Source organism: Impatiens glandulifera, chromosome 6, assembly GCF_907164915.1.
Source record: "Impatiens glandulifera chromosome 6, dImpGla2.1, whole genome shotgun sequence".
Lineage (NCBI taxonomy): Eukaryota > Viridiplantae > Streptophyta > Magnoliopsida > Ericales > Balsaminaceae > Impatiens > Impatiens glandulifera.
Window position 1 is genome coordinate 53,968,704 of NC_061867.1, and position 19,090 is coordinate 53,987,793.

The 19,090-nt window shown below is 31.8% G+C and overlaps 2 protein-coding genes across 2 annotated transcripts; both read right to left on the minus strand.

Annotated features, from left to right (window-relative positions):
• Window positions 1-1,826: 1,826 nt before the first annotated feature.
• On the minus strand, window positions 1,827-13,648 carry LOC124943991 (protein transport protein SEC31 homolog B-like). Its single transcript, XM_047484450.1, has 22 exons — window positions 13,158-13,648; window positions 12,747-12,801; window positions 12,523-12,645; window positions 12,244-12,340; window positions 12,139-12,175; window positions 11,936-12,041; window positions 11,790-11,847; window positions 10,960-11,057; window positions 10,646-10,765; window positions 10,403-10,445; window positions 9,148-9,257; window positions 8,945-9,072; window positions 7,711-8,266; window positions 7,485-7,577; window positions 6,444-6,632; window positions 6,153-6,366; window positions 5,981-6,069; window positions 5,716-5,880; window positions 4,803-4,934; window positions 4,336-4,609; window positions 2,966-3,204; window positions 1,827-2,164 (listed from the first exon to the last, which is right to left on the minus strand). The coding sequence occupies exons 1-22, from the start codon at window positions 13,472-13,474 to the stop codon at window positions 2,075-2,077; spliced, it is 3,333 nt and encodes a 1,110-aa protein (XP_047340406.1). The 5' UTR covers window positions 13,475-13,648; the 3' UTR covers window positions 1,827-2,074.
• A 1,565-nt stretch (window positions 13,649-15,213) lies between these two features.
• Window positions 15,214-15,846, minus strand: LOC124943912 (glyoxylase I 4-like). Its single transcript, XM_047484369.1, has 2 exons — window positions 15,547-15,846; window positions 15,214-15,477 (listed from the first exon to the last, which is right to left on the minus strand). Exons 1-2 carry the CDS (start codon window positions 15,844-15,846, stop codon window positions 15,214-15,216), a joined length of 564 nt encoding a protein of 187 aa, XP_047340325.1.
• Between the last annotated feature and the right edge of the window lie 3,244 nt (window positions 15,847-19,090).

Below are 19,090 nucleotides of genomic sequence, written 5' to 3' on the forward strand. Positions count from 1 at the left end.
AAATGATAAGAATCATTTAAAAATAATAACATAATATGACATAAAAAAAGAATACAATCACGTTACCTAATAGGTTATCGAACTCGTAGGTTCTAAAAAAAACGATTAAGTTTCCCTATCAACTCCACCGACATTTTGAATTTTTTTTAGAAAGTGTGATAATAATAACATTGTGAATTATATGTATCGGACGATTACAATCATTGAAAGTTTAATGATTTCTCTCCAACAAGATAGTTCACTAAAAAATAATTAGAATAATAACCCGAATGTAAATTTGTCATAATCAATTGCATCATTCTCAGACTCAATTATGCAATCCGTCCCTTGTTTCAGTCAGAATGAGTCCCCGAAACATTGGCTCATTCATAAAATAAAAATCAAACTCAAAACACAAAAATATATTTCTCATTCATTAACAACTATGCAAAAACTCGGACATCACGATTATACTTTACAAAAGAATTTATGAACCAAATATATATAAATAATTTATTTTATAGTAAAAGAATAAAAAAATTGATAAAGTACAAATGAGAAAGGTTAATTCCTCTATTTGTCTTGGCATTGTTGTCCCTAGAGAAACTAAAAGGTGCTCCCTTTTCTTTTCCCCGAAATTATCGGTGAAGGTCAGAGAAAATGGCAAGTACATTTCCCATTCACATATTTACATATCTTTGTTGAATAACTCAATATTTTTTTAAAGTTATATGATTAAATTGAATTTATTACTTGTTTACTTTTACTATGAGTAACTATGTATCAGCCTTCAATATGATTTTCATACGATAAAAACCGATATACTAGAGTATATTAAATAAAATGTAGCATTAAATATATAAAAGAAGATTAATTATTATGAAGAGTTTGTCTCATAATATAGTTTTTACTTTTGGTTTGACGCAAACAAGTGTCTCCGTCTGAACAAGACGTTATGCATTGACAAAATATTGATAATTTTCATGTAGGCATTGCTACAATTTGTTCGTTAAAATGATTTCATATCATTTTTGTTGGGAGAAACTTTGCGAATCAAAGATTCCATCCAAGATCTCATTTTTTGGATGAAAAATTATTTACGATTGAAAATCTTACCGATGATATGTGAATGAAAAAATGTTGTATTATAGTTAGTCGTATGTGTCACGAGAAAGTTAAATTGACAACTCACTTACTTTTGCATTGTCAAGTTGATGTTCGAGTCTTTGAATAGTTGTTAAAAAAATTAGATTAATGCGACTAATATGACAGACATATCTGGTTGAAGAGAAATCGTCGAACTTTTAATACTCGTAGTCGTTCGATATATATTATTCATAATACTATTATTATTACGTTTTCTTAGATCCGTTTTGAAAAGTCGGTAGAGTCAATCGGACAATTAATCATTTTTCTCAAGGATTTACGAGTTCGATAATCTATTAAGTAACATACGAGCTCGGTAACATATTAAGTAACATATTTTTTTCATGTCATGATTTATTTATGTTCTTAAACGATTTCTTATCATTTTTAATATATATATATATATAATTTAAAAAATGTTTGAGTCTATTAAATCTATTACTAAAATATATTAACTAAAATGATGATATACAAATTAATTTAATAAATCATATTTTTGTGTTTGTTTAATAAGAAAATTTGTTTGAAATTGTTAATATATTTAACATTGTTTGATTAATATCAAAATCAATTAAAATTAGGTTATAAAGTTGTGTGGATATCTAAAAAATTATCAAACTTCTATTGTATTTCTGTATAAAAATAGTATAAAGATCAAAGGTCTCAAATATTCCAATTAAAAAGTAAGTCCTAAATTAAGATAATAAAGGAGAAAGTATGAATTGAACAATAACCCAGAAAATAAATCCAACAGTAGTAATATCCCATATCTATGTTTTACCAACTGATATTGGAAACATTCTAAAACAACCAAAAATATTCTTATTCATCTTGTCAACAATGAATTAAGGTTATTTGAATCCAAAACCTCTCTAACTATAACCTCAATCAATAAAAATTTGATGATTTGTTACAGACAGTTAATTCATTATCATCATCATCGTCGTCATCATCTCGCATTCTGCCTTGTTTTGATCATGCGTTTTAGAGCCGTTAACCAGAAGTTGCACTCATCCCAATCACTTGTTGTAAGTTGAACCTGTGTACACGAGGTTAAATAAACATCATCGTTACAATCAATCTCGTATATGTTGTCACGATCCCTCACTTCAATCAATGTTTTTTTTATGATGAGAATCGAATTTGATAAACAACTTGGGTGAGTGATGCTAACTACTTTCTTAGGGTTGAATTTAAAAAAGAAAAGAAATTAAAGAGTATTATGTGAATTAGACTAAAATCTTCATCCTTGAAGGATACTGATAACAGACTTCAAAGATATTCTTAGTGGGAATCGAATTCGAACCTGAGACCCATTCTAACGGTTTGTATTGAAAGAAGTTGCACTTAAACATTTACAGAAAAAAATAAAAAATTCCTAACATAACACCAATAATTGACTCGGCTATCAAAACGAAACCACAGGTTTCACTAGAGAGGATTCCTAGTTTTCGAGTGTCCTAAAGTCAGATGTATCTGTGGGACTTTTAAAATGGATACTCTCATAATAGGTTATACATAGATTATATAACTTTAGGGTTAATTTTCCTCAATTAAGGTTTATCCTTTCCACGCTTGAAGTTCCCTAAAATTTTCAAAAAATAAAACCAGTTTGACTGTTTTCACAAAATCCAAAAACATAAGCCCATTTGGAAACACTTTCTAGACGAGAAAAAAAGTGTTTCCAAGTAAAATTTTGGACTTTTTCTTGTCCAAACCCAGATTCATAAGTGTTCCAAATGGATAGAAACAAATAGTGTAGTAACATTTGTGAGAGTTTTGATTTGAATATCTGGTATAGAAACCGAGAAATTGCTAAAAGAAAGGGGAAAAAAATTACCTGAACTTGGAGAGCAGCATTAAAATCCCCATTATCCAAAGCTTGGCAGATTTGGACAAGCTTTTCAGAAGCATTTTTCGATAAATCTCCACTGTTAAGCTTTGCATACAAGGCACCAATTTTTCTCGAGTTGTCTTCTATTTCACGCTTTTTAGCAGGTACAGCTCGCGATCCTCCTAGTACTTCTGATGTCTCGTTAAACAATCTTGTCAAAGTTATAACAACAGACCTCTGGTGAGCTGAAAACACAGGTTAAAATATGCATTAGTATTTTGTAACACTCTATCTAGAAGCAATAAGCATTACATCATATCAGAATTATTTGTCAATAATGACTCTAACTAGAAGCATTATACAGTAATTATTTTCTAGATCAGTAATGTAAAAAAAATGTATAGAAAAACCTTTAAGTATGTCTTTTCGATACAAAATAGAGATAAGGGTCTTATCACGCGATGAAATGTGGCCGGTTAGTTAAAAGATTAAGATCATTATTATAGTTAGGATTTGTTTTTAACAATCAAGTTTGGTAACTAATAAACTAGTTCATGAATTGCGACTGCAATATTATCAGTTGGTTAGGATAAATATGTTAATCTTTTTGAGTTATCTTTAATTAGGTTTTAGTTATATAAATAAGGTCATAGTTCTTTGATATTACAAGAAATATATTATCTAATTCTCATCTCTTCTATCCCCCTTTCTCTCAATTTATACAAACCCAATTTAGGGTTCTTAAGAGTGTTATAAAGGTTTGTAACCTTGAAGAAAAATTGATAGACAAGTATAACATCAGATGTTGACGTCAATGTAGGGTTCTTAAGAGTGTTTGATGAAAAAGTGAATTATTGGGGTAAAATAACTAAAATATCCTTTGTATTAATATTTTAAAAGTGTTACACAATAAATTAAGGGCATTTTAGTTGAGGATTTAAATGATTTGATTGAAGAATAAAGTGACTGATGAATGGCTAGTGAGTTTGTGGTATTTTTTAGAACGAGAAAAAATATGTGTTTTTGTTATATTATTCTCATAATAAGTTATACTGATTTTCCTTTATTATGATAAATCAGAAAGCTAGCATGACCCTCATAGTTATGACATCCACTTCAACTTAAGACGTTCTAAGTGAGAATTGAATCGTGACCTTTGGTTTCTTAGGAATCACTCTGGCTACTTGAGCTACCTTAGTGGGTTATCACAACTAATATATTATAATTTTCTCAATTAGGGTAAATCAGAATCTCAATTCCCAAATAACCCACATCAAGCAAGGCCTAAATAAATTAAAATTGATAACAGTGTGTGAAAGAAGATATCATCTAAACTCTACTGAATATTAGAAATGATTAAAACAAGTAATTAATACCAGGCACTTTTGAAGTATCAGCCGTCTGTACTGTCGGTGGTGGAGCTACAGGAGCCGTGGCAGTTGGCACCACAGCTGACTGAATTGGGTTGGGTGGTTGTGTTTGACTCATTACTGGTCTTTGAACTCCATTATTTGGAACTGGCATAAACCCTAGTGGTGCAGAAGCAGGAGTGAAGACCTGAGGCATTTGATGACCTTGAATTGGACCAGATTGAGATGTGACTGAAGCCACTGGACTATCACCAGTAGTATAATCAGGAATCCCGGTCCCCTTAAAAAAAACAATTATGAATATTTCAGATCAATAATCTATCCAACAAATTAAAAAACAAAAAGGCCTTTTTGAAGTGGGTTATTTTTAAAGAAAAATTATAAACGTTTTCTCGTTCAGAAAGTGTTTCCAAATGGGTATTTAAATAACCTATTTTTTTATAACATGTTAAACAAGGCCAAAGTGTACATACAGGATATAACTGGGAACCCAACGTGGGCAGTGGCTGCTGGTACTGTTCAGCATTTCTTAACGTCAAGTGCGATGCAGGATTGAAAGTTTTGACAGCAGACAGATTATTGGCAGGTGGAGGAGCAAATTGCATCTGAAACATAAAGTTTTTTCTTAAAAAAGGAAAAAGATTCCATTTCAGACAGGAAGTTATTGCTTAACACCATATTCATAGTGCACTAGAAAAGTAAAATGGAGCAGAAACCCATGGAAGCATATCGAATAGCAATTCACAAGCTCTCTACTAAAAGTTCTGCACATAATTCTCATTAGGGGAGTTATCGTAATTCTAAATGAAGAACAAGCCTGTTTAGGCAACCCTTGTACATTACAAGAAACAAATATCTTTCACCAAAATGCTTCTAGTTATAAGCAAAAGAAATTAGTCAATTGCATAGAACTCAAACACAAAGTAGGGCATTGTTTGATAACACAACTTTATCACTTAAACAAAATTATTAAGTGATTACTTCAATTAAATTCATTTGATAACTATTATCTAAAGTCACTTAATTATTCAGATTAAGCTCAAATTAAGTTTAAAATATGAAGCAAGAAAATCTAGCTTAATTTGGCAAGCTATGAATGATTTAACTCGATAATATAGTAAAAGCATACAAAAGACAACTTTATCTCACGTAAATTAATTAAATTACGTTACTATAAGGTTAAAATAGTCTTTCAATACTCTCCCGACTTTAGTTTCACATTTGATCAAATCTACTTACATAGCAAATACTTAAAATTAAGATATTTTCCTTTAGTTTATTCAACATCTATTTATGACTAATTGGGCACTTAAAATTCAGTATTGAACATGTAACACTTAATATTTCAGTTTTTATCAAACATACCCTAAATAATTGTGGGCTTACTTGTGAATCCTGTAATGCAGGGGATGGAAACATTGGAGTTTGTGCCACGGGCTGATATGGGGAAGGCACACCATATCCTGCACCATATGAAGCACCCGGGACTTGTTGATAGTTATTAACATAAGAACCGCCTTGACCATTTTGCAGGTGAGATGGTACTGATTCCTACAATGCAGATGGAGAATGAGAAGAAGGGTTCATAAGCAATAGCAATTACACATAAATTCAGTTGAAACATAAGTGATGTACAGAAAAGGGAAGTCACCTGATAATATGAAGAAGAGTTGCCCATACCAAAATTTGGCTGAACTCCACCATATTCAGTTGCAGTTTGTGATGGAGGTATTTCTTTCTCTGCCAATCATTGTAAAAAAATGATAATTCCATTATAATTGAACATGAAGTTCCAAAGTTAATATAAAGCAGTAGATACAGACCATTTTCAATAGACATGGCAATACGCTCTTGCAAAAGCCTGAGTTCAGGTGATAATTCTTCCAATCCCAATAGTTTCAGATACCCCATAGCAGTAGATAAAAGACCTTGACTTGCTAATATTTCAGCATATATCTCAACAAGCTTGCACAATGAAGTACTATATTGTTTTTGCTCAGTAGCCAAAGCAAGAACAATTGTCTTCTCCATCAAATTCTGAAAGAATAAAACATATGTTTAGTTCAGATTTTTATCAGTGTTTTCTGCATGATTACCTGAGCAAGTACACTTGCCTGAAGAAGGTCAATATATGACGATTTCCCTTCAAGCTCTTTGCTAAGACTCCAAGACCATATCTCTACAGTCTTATCAATATTCCCAGCACATATGTAACAGAGAGTAGCAGGAAGAATATTGCCTGCAGCCATAAGCCTAGAAGCAAGTGCACTGCAAAGCGAAGTCCACTCCTCTTTTGTAGCAAACTGTTTATGAGTGAGGAGGTAAGCTTACACTATGAAAAGGCATAAAGTACAATAACAAGATCTGAATTGATTCATTATTCATATATTGACAAGGGAAGAATATCAGTATTATGTTCCTAGGCCTTGTTTGATGTGTTATTTGGGATTCTCTAATCTGCCAAAATACCAAATTACCCTTTCTTTATTTTGTATAACAGTTTAATATATTAAATAATAAGGACATTTTGGCCATTTTACCCAAATAACCCACTTCTTACGCCAAACAAGGTTATTTGGAAATAACCAGTTGGTTATTCAAATAACCCCAGATCAAACAAGGCTCTACTTTCACCATTTATCTTGATACATGGATTTCATATATGAAGAAGATGTTCTGTCCAGAACAAATTAGGTGACAATGTCCTTTTTTTATGTTAAAACCATTATGATATCAAGGAGTTTGCAGGCTTCATCTTTCTGGATGGAAATGCAACCCTACTTTTTCCTGTCCTTCTGATCAAAATATCAGAAAAGACAACATCTGTCTATGTACAGAGTAATTATGAAAATTACAATGTGGCATCATTCTGTTAGGAATGTAAATAAGTAGGGTAGGGTTAGGGAAGTACTGTTGATACAAGTAAATGGAACAATTGTATATAAATAAATAACTATGAGATTCTAATTGAAAGTTAAGTTGAAAGAAATTAAAGAACAGTTGTTCTCTTCTCATCTCTCAGATTCTCTCTGGCCTCTCATGACCTTTCTCTCTATTTCTAATCTATGGCTTCAGACAAATCCTATCTATCAACCATAATTCTACCTTAAGTCCTTAAATTACACGAAACACATTCTTTGGTCAATGCAACTTACGGAGCAAAGTAGAGCAAGAATCTCTTTCCATGATTTCAAGGGCCTCGTGCACACAAGGTTGGTCAGATCATTGTTCACCATTGCATAGACAATCTGTAATGATAATATAAAATGAGTATTACTCTCTAGTTGAAACATTGATTAAGCTCAACTTACAATGTAAAGAGAATAATAAAATGATTGACAAGAAAAGGGAAAAAACATCTTTAAATCCAAGTAAACTAACCTTCAAATAAGGAGAACGACTCATCTTTAGGTACTGTTCACGGGTGCTCTCCCACAAGGAAGAACCACCAAGATGACTAATAACTAAAGCATCAGCTATTTTATTTGCAGAGATACATTGTGTAACTGCACCCTTATAATCCCCAACAACTAATGCATGTTGGATAGCCTCGTCAAATGATGTGTCAGTATTCTCCTCCCCTTCTTCTCCATCCGTTTCTGGTTCTATTTCCTCAATGCTAGTAAGAGATTCCCCTACATTTAACTTATCCCTTGAGACTGGTGTTTCAGCTTTAGGGCTTGGAAGATTGTTAAAGAAATCCTCCCCGTTGTCAGTGGGGAAGGAACTCGCTCCATGATCCATCGCATAACCAACTAAATCTGCTACCTTATCTTCAATTTCAAGAGTACTAACTTCCTGGGAGAGATCAGTTTGTTCATCATCTTTTTCAACTGGTAAACTAAAACCAAGATGTGTTAGTAGTTTTGTCCTTGCTGTTCCTCCTTCTTCAGAGATAATTCGCAGAAAGCCCCATGTTTCTTTCTCGTCATTGGACCTGCTTAGACAATTTATGCATCAGGTCATTTCAGCTCAATATCCCTTCTGGTTTGCTTCTTTTAACTATAATGGGCTGTTTCAGTATCAATTTTTTCATGTTGTCATGATCTCTGGAAAATCTACATTTGTTATATTTGTCAAAAATCACAATCATCTATACAATAATCTGATAATGATCCAAAAACATGAAACATATTTTATAATTAATTTTATGTATCGAACTAAAATTTATCAAGAGAAAACCTCTAATACCAAGTTAAACAAAAAATTGCAATATAATTTGGACCATGATTTAGAAAATGATTTGTATACTAAACGAACCAACAAAAATCACACTATAACATGGATCATGATCGAAATAATAATCTAATCATTATCAAGAAAAAAAACTTCTAAACCAAAATAAAACAAAAAATTACTCGATAATTTGGATCATGACGCAGAATATGATTTTTACACCAAAACGAAGCAACAAAAATCACACTATAACAAGGATCATGATCAAAATAGTAATCTAATGACAATGCACAAAAAAAATCACTTTCAATTCTAACTTTGGCGATTTTCCAATGAGATCGTGATTGTGACAAAATATTATTCCAAATAGATTTTTTTTACAGGAGAGGATCATGCCAAATGTTGGGGGAGATAGTTAATATTTCATAGAGGGACATACTCAGACTCCTGAGATTTTCTATCACATATTAGCCTTAGGGAAGATCTGTCCCAGTTTTGTATTGCAACTTCAAATTCAGATGAACGGCTTTCCAGGCTTTGTTCTGTAACCAAGTTATGGACATAAACCTGGAGCAGAGTTCAGTGATAATATCATACAATCATCAATAGATAAATGTGCAATGTGGATGCAAAGAGGCCTACCTCTGAACCACCAGATGGACCATCCTTGGAAGAAAACGAAACAAGTTTTCCACCAAATCCAAAGGACACTCCAGATTTACGCTTGTACCATTTTGGTGCTCTCATTGGTGCTGAAAACAAGCAATATCTTTCAGAGAAAATAACCACACAATACACCTAGGTCCATTAAAAACTAGCAACTAAGGCAGTCAAAACAACAAAAAAGGTATAATCTGCTACCACATAAAGAAACTGAGAAAACATGAACTAACAACATTACCAAAAAAAGATATCAGGATTCTTACTTTGACAAGTTCCTGACTCCGGATCATTTACAAGTTAGACAATGAACTTGAGGTTAGACTTACAAGGTGACATAAATTGTTGGGCTACATGACTTTTAGTACCAACAAACATCCTCCTCACAAATGAAAAGGATGGGTCAATAAAGTTGGGACAACGAGGTCTTCAAACCAAGAATTATGGAGATATTTAGTGGCATATCTTGCCCCTTACATTTTTGGCTGCTCTAGCCATTTAACATCACTAGCTAAGCTCACATCTAGACCCACATCTCATCTAGTCCATGTTACTGACAGTATAGTGCCAGTATCTGGAGATAAAAAGTCCTCGACCTCTTGTCCACCCACCACCTTTGATTAAGAAATAAGAAGTGTCAACACAAGCTTCTTTTTAAGGAGAAAATCTTTTTCATTAATCCACAGTCGACGTGAATGTCGCATAAACCATGGTGAAGTGTCAACACAAGCTACTTGTTCAATAACTGCCAAGGTACTTTTACAGGAGCATGATGCATCCTGACGTGTTCTTGTGAACACCACATTTATGGCAACATCTAACCTTATCTTCTTTTTTCTAATGGCCAAGCCCTAGGGTCCTAGTTCAAGGAGCACTTGCTAGTATGTTACCATACATGAAGATGAACTGAACCAGGAACTTGCAGTCAAACATGAGAATGCTACAGCATAGTAGTTAAATAGTCCAGGAACTGAACCGGGAGCTTTTTTACTTTACACATCAAGTAAAAATCAATTGATGGGTAGGAAATGATGCGACTAAGTTTATTACGATACAATTTAGATTCAATTTAAAGACACTTCATCAACGAAGATCATTCATGTATAATTAACTGATTTTACAATTGACAGATGCAGAACAATCAAAATAGAAATTATCCGACATTGTAAATCAGATTCAATGCTGAGAAATGAACGGAATACTTTTAAAGCTTGGAAAAGATATAAGAGTACATTACCAGCACCAAAATCACCCTCTCCAACACCATAACGACCATAAGCCTGCTTAGAAAGCCAGGGAAATAAGAAAATAGGAAAATAATAGCTGATCCTATAGACATTCCATTCAAGTGTAACAATAGAGGTTAGGTAAAATAGAAGGAAAGCATTGCATTAACTTTTATATGGGAAACCTGTTCTGAGAAGCAATCACAAAATTTGTTGACTAGTGATAAAGATCAAATGAAGCCAACAAAACTGACCTCCATATTGTATATGCCAATTTTGCCATCAAATGAGGATGCTGATATGACTCCAGGTATCTTTGGGTACCAGTGCACATCAAAGTTCCAGTTAGTTCCAGCTGGAAGTTCAGAGACAATCTAAATGAAATTGCACATGTAAAACAAAATTAGCCCCCATGAAAACAGTGAAACAAACATTACAAGCCCCTACTAAATGCGAGCAAAATCAAACCCTGGTCAATAAGCGTTGCACAGACGAGTCTGAGAACTGCTTCCACTGAAGGCAAAGAATGTAAAGAAATCCATTAGGTGTCTCAGTCTAAGATATGTACCTCTCCAGAAACAACATCCCAGCAAATAGTACGATTATCTTTGGCACAGGTCAGCAGATAAGAACTATCATTGGGACACCATGACATTGCTATGACACCTGGTGGAAAACAAGGGGAGAACACTGAAGTAAGGAAAAGAAGATAAGGAAATGTATGAACCCAAGTATTATTTACACCATGACATCGCTATGAACCCAAGTATCATTTACAAGTTTGCAACTGCTATGAGCAATACATAGTCTCTGCTCTTATTGAATAGAAAAGGAACAATCTTGGGAATCCTTTTTCAAGATGTATCAAGGAAATTTTGATAGCGAAGGAGAAAAATGCATTAATGCAGAAATACCAATATGAGTGCATGTTTCACCATGAAGCATGTCTTGGATTATATCTGAATCATAGACAACTACAAGCCCCTCCAATAGAAAAGAAGATATGGAAATGTAACCCAGGTATGACATTCATGTCCCAATTTCAAAAGAGAAATAGAATCAAGTAAAAGGGAACTGAAACTCAGAATGATAAAACGGAATTATTTTCCACAGACCAAAATTCTAATGTGAGGAAGCAAGAATTTCTTGTTCACAACCATTAGTGTGGCCAAAAGTCTCTCTAACTGGCATCATAGTATTCCGCATATCTATGACACCAAAGAAATGTAAAATAAGGAAATGTAACCCAGGTATGACATTCATGACCCAATTCCAAAACAAAAATAGATTCAAGTAAAGTGGAACTGAAACTAGATGATAGAACAGAATTATTTTAGACAAAGCCCACAGACATCACAATTCAAAGGGGAGGCAGCAAGAATTTCATTGTTCACAAACCATTAGTATGGCCAACAAACTCTCTAACTGGTGTCATAGTATTCCGCATATCCCATAGCTGAAAAAAAAGCATAAACAGATATATGAGGAATATATTCATGTAAACATACTCTCACAGAAGGAAACTCACAAATGCTGAAAATTACTCTGAGAAAAGGAGAACTATCATCATCGGAGGCAACAATCAGTTGTGTGGCAACATCAGGATGCCATTGTAGGACAGAGCAACGCCTTCTAGTTGAATCTGAGAAACTGTCCATTTCATAGTTGAGTCAGTTCAAGCACTCTTAATTTCTAACTCTCATCGAACCGAATCACCCAACAAAATTACAGGTATTTGATGTCTTACCTAATGACAGGCTTCTGTTTCTTTAGGTCCCAAACAACTGAAAAGAAAAACAAAGATTATAAATACTTCTCCAATCAGAAAACATGGAAGTATAATTATCCTCACCAATTGTTCCATTATATGAGGTTGATGCTAATATGTGTTGCACTTTTCTGTTCCAGGAAAGAAAAGAAATTTCACCCTGCGTAGCAGATCCACTACCCTGCATAAAGAAACAACATAGATAATTTGTAGTAGGATCCAGATTAAATTTAGCAGACAGCCAAAAGACATGTATAGTAACACAAAGGTTAATGACTCTAAGAATATGAGCACCAGCACTGTAGCTTGGCAATCTTCAAAGCTATAAATGCACCATAAGCAGTAAGAAACATACATACATACCTTGAGAGGAGGGAAGTGAGTGGGTTCTACAGGTTTTGTTATATCCCATATACAAATTTCACCATCATCAGCACCAGAAGCAAGATGGTTTGGTGTAAGGGAATTAAATTCCAAACCGCGGACCTGAACAAATAAAATTTAAGCACAATCACGTCATTCTCTAAGCAAACACATTGTAAACAAAATTCTAACATGGATATAGGCAAGCAAGAGAAGAAACTTACAGGCCCTTTATGTCTTAAGAGTTGTGATACAAGAGCACTTTCACTAGCCTCGGAACTGGAATAGACCAAAAGACACGTAAATCAATGCATAAAGCAAACAATTCGACATGTCAGAGTAGTTTGTTGGGTAAAAAAGCAATAACAATAAGCAATTGGAAGATTCCTAATATATTACAAGGCTACAATTTTTTCATAACACCAAATCATGTAATCAGCTGTGACTATTAATCATATTAAACCCACATTTGCATCCTTTGAATGTACTTTTTTTACAATAAAACAAGCATAAACAAATACTTCTATCCATAAGAACAGTCACCATAAGTTGAAATTCATCAATAAAAACAAAAGGATGAGTATTTCCTCTTTTTTTACGATCAATACATAAAAAATATTCTTAATTATACGCACCGGATCAGCGTTAGAGGATTCCATAGACCAATGCTACCATCAACCAAACCACCAGCAATTAATCCAAGAGAGAATTCCTCCGCTCCACCAGGATTCTTCCCCCAAGATAACCGATTGAAACGTTCGGAAGTCGCGGCCTCTCCAGCCAACGGTAACTCACAATCGTCAGACTGGAAATCAAGCTTGAAGATCTCGAGATTTGCAGATGAACTGAACGATAGATCAACGGCTCCAGCCATTGTTCCTGCAGCCATGTAAGGTGCTTCAGGCGCGAAAGCGACTGATGCCGATCTGTTTACGGACTTTATGGAAGCCATAAGTGAAGCTCAGAAGAAATGAAAATGGAATTAGAATGTGATCGATCGATCGATCAATCGATGAGTTGAAGTGAATCTGTTGGAATGGAATTGGAATGTGATCGATCGATCGAATCGAAGAGAAGAGATCGTGAAACTATTTTAGACGTTATATGTTTTGTGTGTGAATCTCTCTTTCTATGATCACTCCAAATATGTATTATAAAAGGATGATTTGTTCTTATGATATAAGAACTTGTAATTGAGTCCCTTTATTTTAAATAGTTCCAATTTAAATCTCCAACTTGTAAAATTAATCAAATTCACTTTTAGTTGAAAAATGATTTTGGACAATAAAATTATAAGTAAGCCCCCACTTTGTCAAAGAGAAAAATAAATTAATTGATTTTATTTCGAATATGTCCATTTTCAAGAGATTTTTTTATCTCTTTACAAATGAATTTCTGACCTTGTTTTCGTTTCCATTTTCGTGAACTTGTTTGATGTAGTGATTTTATTAGTTTTTATACTAAAATATAAGTCAAACAATCATTTTAACCATCTTATTATTTTTATTTAATTATATAAAATTAATTTATCTTTAATTATAAAAATAGAAAAAGAATAATATTTTTACTTTTAACTATAAAGAATAATATAAAAACAAATAAATCAATTAAACCGGGTCTGAAAACAAAATTAACCATATTAATTTTTCTAATTCCAAAAATTTCTACTCCTTTATTACACAGAAAAAAATCATGACAAACTCCAAAAATAATTCAAAAAAAAAATATTATTCAAATTTTAAAAATTTGAATAGATTTTTCTTAATTGAGAATAGTTTATATATTAAAAATTCAACTCAAAATTTTTAAAAGATTAATATTTAAAAAAAAATAACATGTGTGAATTTTTTTTAGATAATTATTTGAAATAATTTTGTATCACCTTATATATCTGTCAAAATTTACTATTATATTATAAAACTGATAATGATTTAAAATAATAATAATATAAATTCAAAAAGTAACTCTATAATCTGAAAATACAACATATATTATTATGACATTTACTATTATATTATAAAACTGATAATGATTTAAAATAATAATAATATAAATTCAAAAAGTAACTCTATAATCTGAAAATACAACATATATTATTATGACATTTACTATTATATTATAAAACTGATAATGATTTAAAATAATAATAATATAAATTCAAAAAGTAACTCTATAATCTGAAAATACAACATATATTATTATGACATTATGACAACTTTGTATAATAATATATAACAATTCGATCATAAATATATCAATTTTGTTATCTCAAGCCGGTTTTATAAAATTGGTCTATCCCAATTACACAATTTTGGTTATTTATTTTTTTCACAAAACCACATTAGTAAAACTAAAATAATAATTGTCTTTTATCGATTTTTATAATCATTTCCATTTCAAAAATAAATTTATTTTTATTCAAAATTCAATCACCCAAACCAAATCAAATCGAAAATTATAGAACTTAATTCGAGTTCGAAGATTAATCTTTATCGCTTTCTGTTACCGATAATTCCATGTTCATTCGATTCAAAATTCGAGTAGGTGAAAACTCGAGTTTAGCCATTGTTCAATATAGTATATTACATATAAACTTGAAAGTAGGAAGAAACTGAAATTGAGGAAAACACAACTTCATCTGAAAATCCGATTCAAACCAACCAAAAACCACTAATAATAAACCTAGATTCATCATTCTTTCCCCTTATTTCCAATCTCAACAGGCGGATTATGACGGCCAGGAACAAGTCTAATCCGTTCATCATCACACTCCAAAGGAACAAGCTTAAGATTCTCACAATTACAAATCTCAATCATAAATCCATCAGGATCATTAAAAAACAACTGATCAATTGAACTTCCATCATCATCATTATCATCCGTTTCCACATTCCTCTTTATATATTCAATATTCATCTCTTTCAATTTCTCCTCAATCACTCCCGCATCCTCACACTATCATATACATATCTAATCAAACAATCATTATCGAGAAAAAGCGAGGTTAATTAATCAATTAATTACCTGGAATGATATGTGATTATCCAATGGATCAAGGCGATGAACTTTTGGAAGTAAATTAGAATCAGGAGCTTGAACGAGATGAACACCTACACCGTAGTTGAATAACCAAGCGCCGTTGAAATCGAATGAGTCTGGTCTCTTCATTGGAACGAAACCTAATAAGTTTCTGTAGAAATCGACGGATTTCTCTACTGATTTACAGAGTCTGGATACGTGATTCAACGCCATTAGAGGAATCCTTTCGTTGTTATGTTCTTTTCCTTCTGATCCGCCATTGTTGTCTGCAACTTGATGATCCATGGCGGTTATTTCTTTGATGTGAAGAAGAAAGTGAAAGCAAATTGAGTGGGAATATATATAGTCAGGTGAGATGTACACGTGCCAAGTGTTATAAGATACACGTAGGCTATTGACACATGCTGTTATTGACACGTAGGCTATTGACACATGCGGTTATTGACACGTGTGAACTTATTAGGGTTTTTATACATTTTCATTTTTACTTTCACCGCTTTAGAGTTACTTGAATTTTTGTTTTAAGTATTTTATGTTTTTATTAATTAGGTTATTTGAGATTTGTTAAAAAATATTATTTGAAATTTTAATATTTTGTTGGTTGGAATTTATTTTAAAAAATGCTTGATCAGTGATGATTTTAAGGAGAAATGTTTCTTTGGTAAAAATTATATTAAAAGGTAGTTGTTTATAAAATAAAATAATTTTTTTATAAAAAAATATATAGAATTAAAAAGAGAAGATGAAATATTGTTTGATTACGGTTTTACTCATTTTCATTTTTAATTTCAAAGCTTGAGAGAGAGAGAGTCTTATATAAGATTATTTTAGTATTTTTATGTTTTTTTAATTAGGCTATTAGAGATTTGTTAACAAAAATAAATTAAGAGTTTGTTAAGTTGGGATATATTTTAAAAAATGTGATTATAGTGATTTTGAGAAAAATGTTTATTTAATAAAAAAAGAAAAGTAGTATGAGTTTATAATGATAAAATATTTTTATTTTAAAAGAAATATATGATCTTTTAGTATTTTGTTTAATTAATGCATTGTTTTGATGGACAAGAGAAAAAAAATATGATTTGATTATAGTTGAATTTAAAAAATAAATTATAAAGTTGTCAGGCGTAATTATCAAATTCATTTTTTTATTAAATTAATTAAGATTTTAGTGCTTCAAACATTATAATTTGACTCTCTTTATTTTTGTTATATTGAAATTATTTTGTCTTTCAAACATTATTTATATATGTGATATTTATAAATAATAAATAAAAGTCTTTCAAATATTATAATTATTTGAGTCTCTTTATTTTTAGTTATATTAAAATTATTCTGTCTTTCAAACATTATTAACATATTATACATGTGATATTTATAAATAATAAATAAAATATTAATGTTACTAATTTAACTACTAAATTTTAGAGATTTAATAATTTCGACTATTAATTATATGAAATTATATAGTCAAAACTCTTTGTTAGCTAAAATTAATTAGTTATATTATTAATATAATTTTTATTTATTTATAAATGTGAAGTAGATAATAAGTTAATCACGTTTAAAATTGTTAAAACAAATTAAATTGTTTGGTATAACTTTAACCATAATAAAATTTAAATTGTAAGTTTTGAAAGTAGAAGTCTAAAATTTCAATCAACCCTAATAATGGAAATTTGATCAAATGACCCTAAAGCTGTGAGTGCCTAAGGGTGGAGAAAATTACCGATATTAAAGGTATATCGAAAATACTGTACCGTAATATATCTAAAATATCGACTTTTAAGGTATACTGAAAAAAATGTAAGGTATGATACCGATACCATAATTATTAGTACGGTAAAGGTATGAAATTTTTAAAATTTTGGTATATGGAGATATACCAAAATAGTATTTATAAGTTAATATATATATATATATATATATATATATATATAAATATATATATAATACTTATAAGGGAATAATTAAATAGATTTGATATTAATTTAATTATAAAAATATAATTTTTGAATAATATTAAGATATAATTATACTGAAATATTATTTAATATATGCAATCTCTACATTACCGATGTGATTGATTTTTTTTTAAATTAATATATTTTTTAGGTATCAAAGATATAATACCGATACCGTGCTGAAAATAAGGTATACCGAAATTAAGGTAAGGTAAATGTATGATTTTTTATATACCGAAATTAAGGTATACCGAAATCAAGGTAAGGTAAAAGTATGCATATTTTGCATACCGAAATTTTAGGTAAGGTATAAGGTATGGATAAAATATTAAGGTATACCGTACCGACCCACCCAACACATAAAATAAAATGCGCTGGTGACACTTATTTTTTTTGGACGAAAATGCCCCTATTGCGTCACGCAACCTCCAGTTGCGTAACGCAACTGGGTGCATTGTGAAAAGTCCACAATGCCCTTGCTATATAATTAAAAAAATTCTAATTCTTTCCATTTTCTTTTCTTTCTTCCCTGTTCTCTCTCTTCACGTCTTCTTCCTTCTCCTCCTTCTCTCTAAAAAGAAGATAGACTCCCGATGACGTCGGAATCACAACGAAGGACGTCGGAATCTCAGCGAAGGCAAGAAACCATGATGTCCACTACTACTGGTATGCTTCTTTTGTCCTTCACTTGTTGTTTATTTCTTTCTTTGAAAGCATTATTTGTTAGGTTTAGGGATTGATTGGGTAAATGCCTTCGTTGCGACGAATTTCGGGTGCGTCTCGCGAATACGGGTGCGTCTCGCGGGTGCGTCTTGTGAATGCGGTTGCGTCTCACGACCAGACCATTTATAGTTAGTAATTACATTTCATTGTTACGGTTTCGTCTCGCGATTGATAGTATCATTGTTTTCAATTGCAGTTGAAGTATTTGCTGACGTATTTGTTGTGTATAATGGAGAGTGGAAAATTGCAGTTGATGGTGCTAGGTCTTTCTGTGCAAAATCATGCAAAACTTTAGATATATCCCAATATACTACATTTGCCGAATTAGTTGATATCATCTATTAGAAGATTAACGTGCAGAAGTCTACATATGATTTAGTGATTGAAGTCATGTATGATGTTCCGCCAAAACTTCCCCTTGTTGTTATTGATGTAGATGATGATTTGGGCACCTATTTATCACGATGATTTCGGGTCGCACTTCGTCACCATTGTGTGTCTCTATAGTAGAGAAGTACCAAAGTCAAAATAGTGTACTATCACTACTTACTCAAAAAATTATACCTGGAGTTGTTCCTTAACCGATTGTATTTGAAAGTGAAAATAAGGAGGATGAGGAGGAGGAGAAGATGAACGGGCTCATCATTAACTGATTAATTATGAACGGATTAGTGACTTTAATTATGAATGGGTTAGTGACTTACAAGCTACTACTAGTGTCGCACCAGCAATTGCACGCACGCCACATCGATCATCAACACCTACATTATCTAGTGCAAGAGCATCAATGAGTACATCATTTAGTGTAAGAGCATCAATGGGTACACCATCTAGTGCAAGAG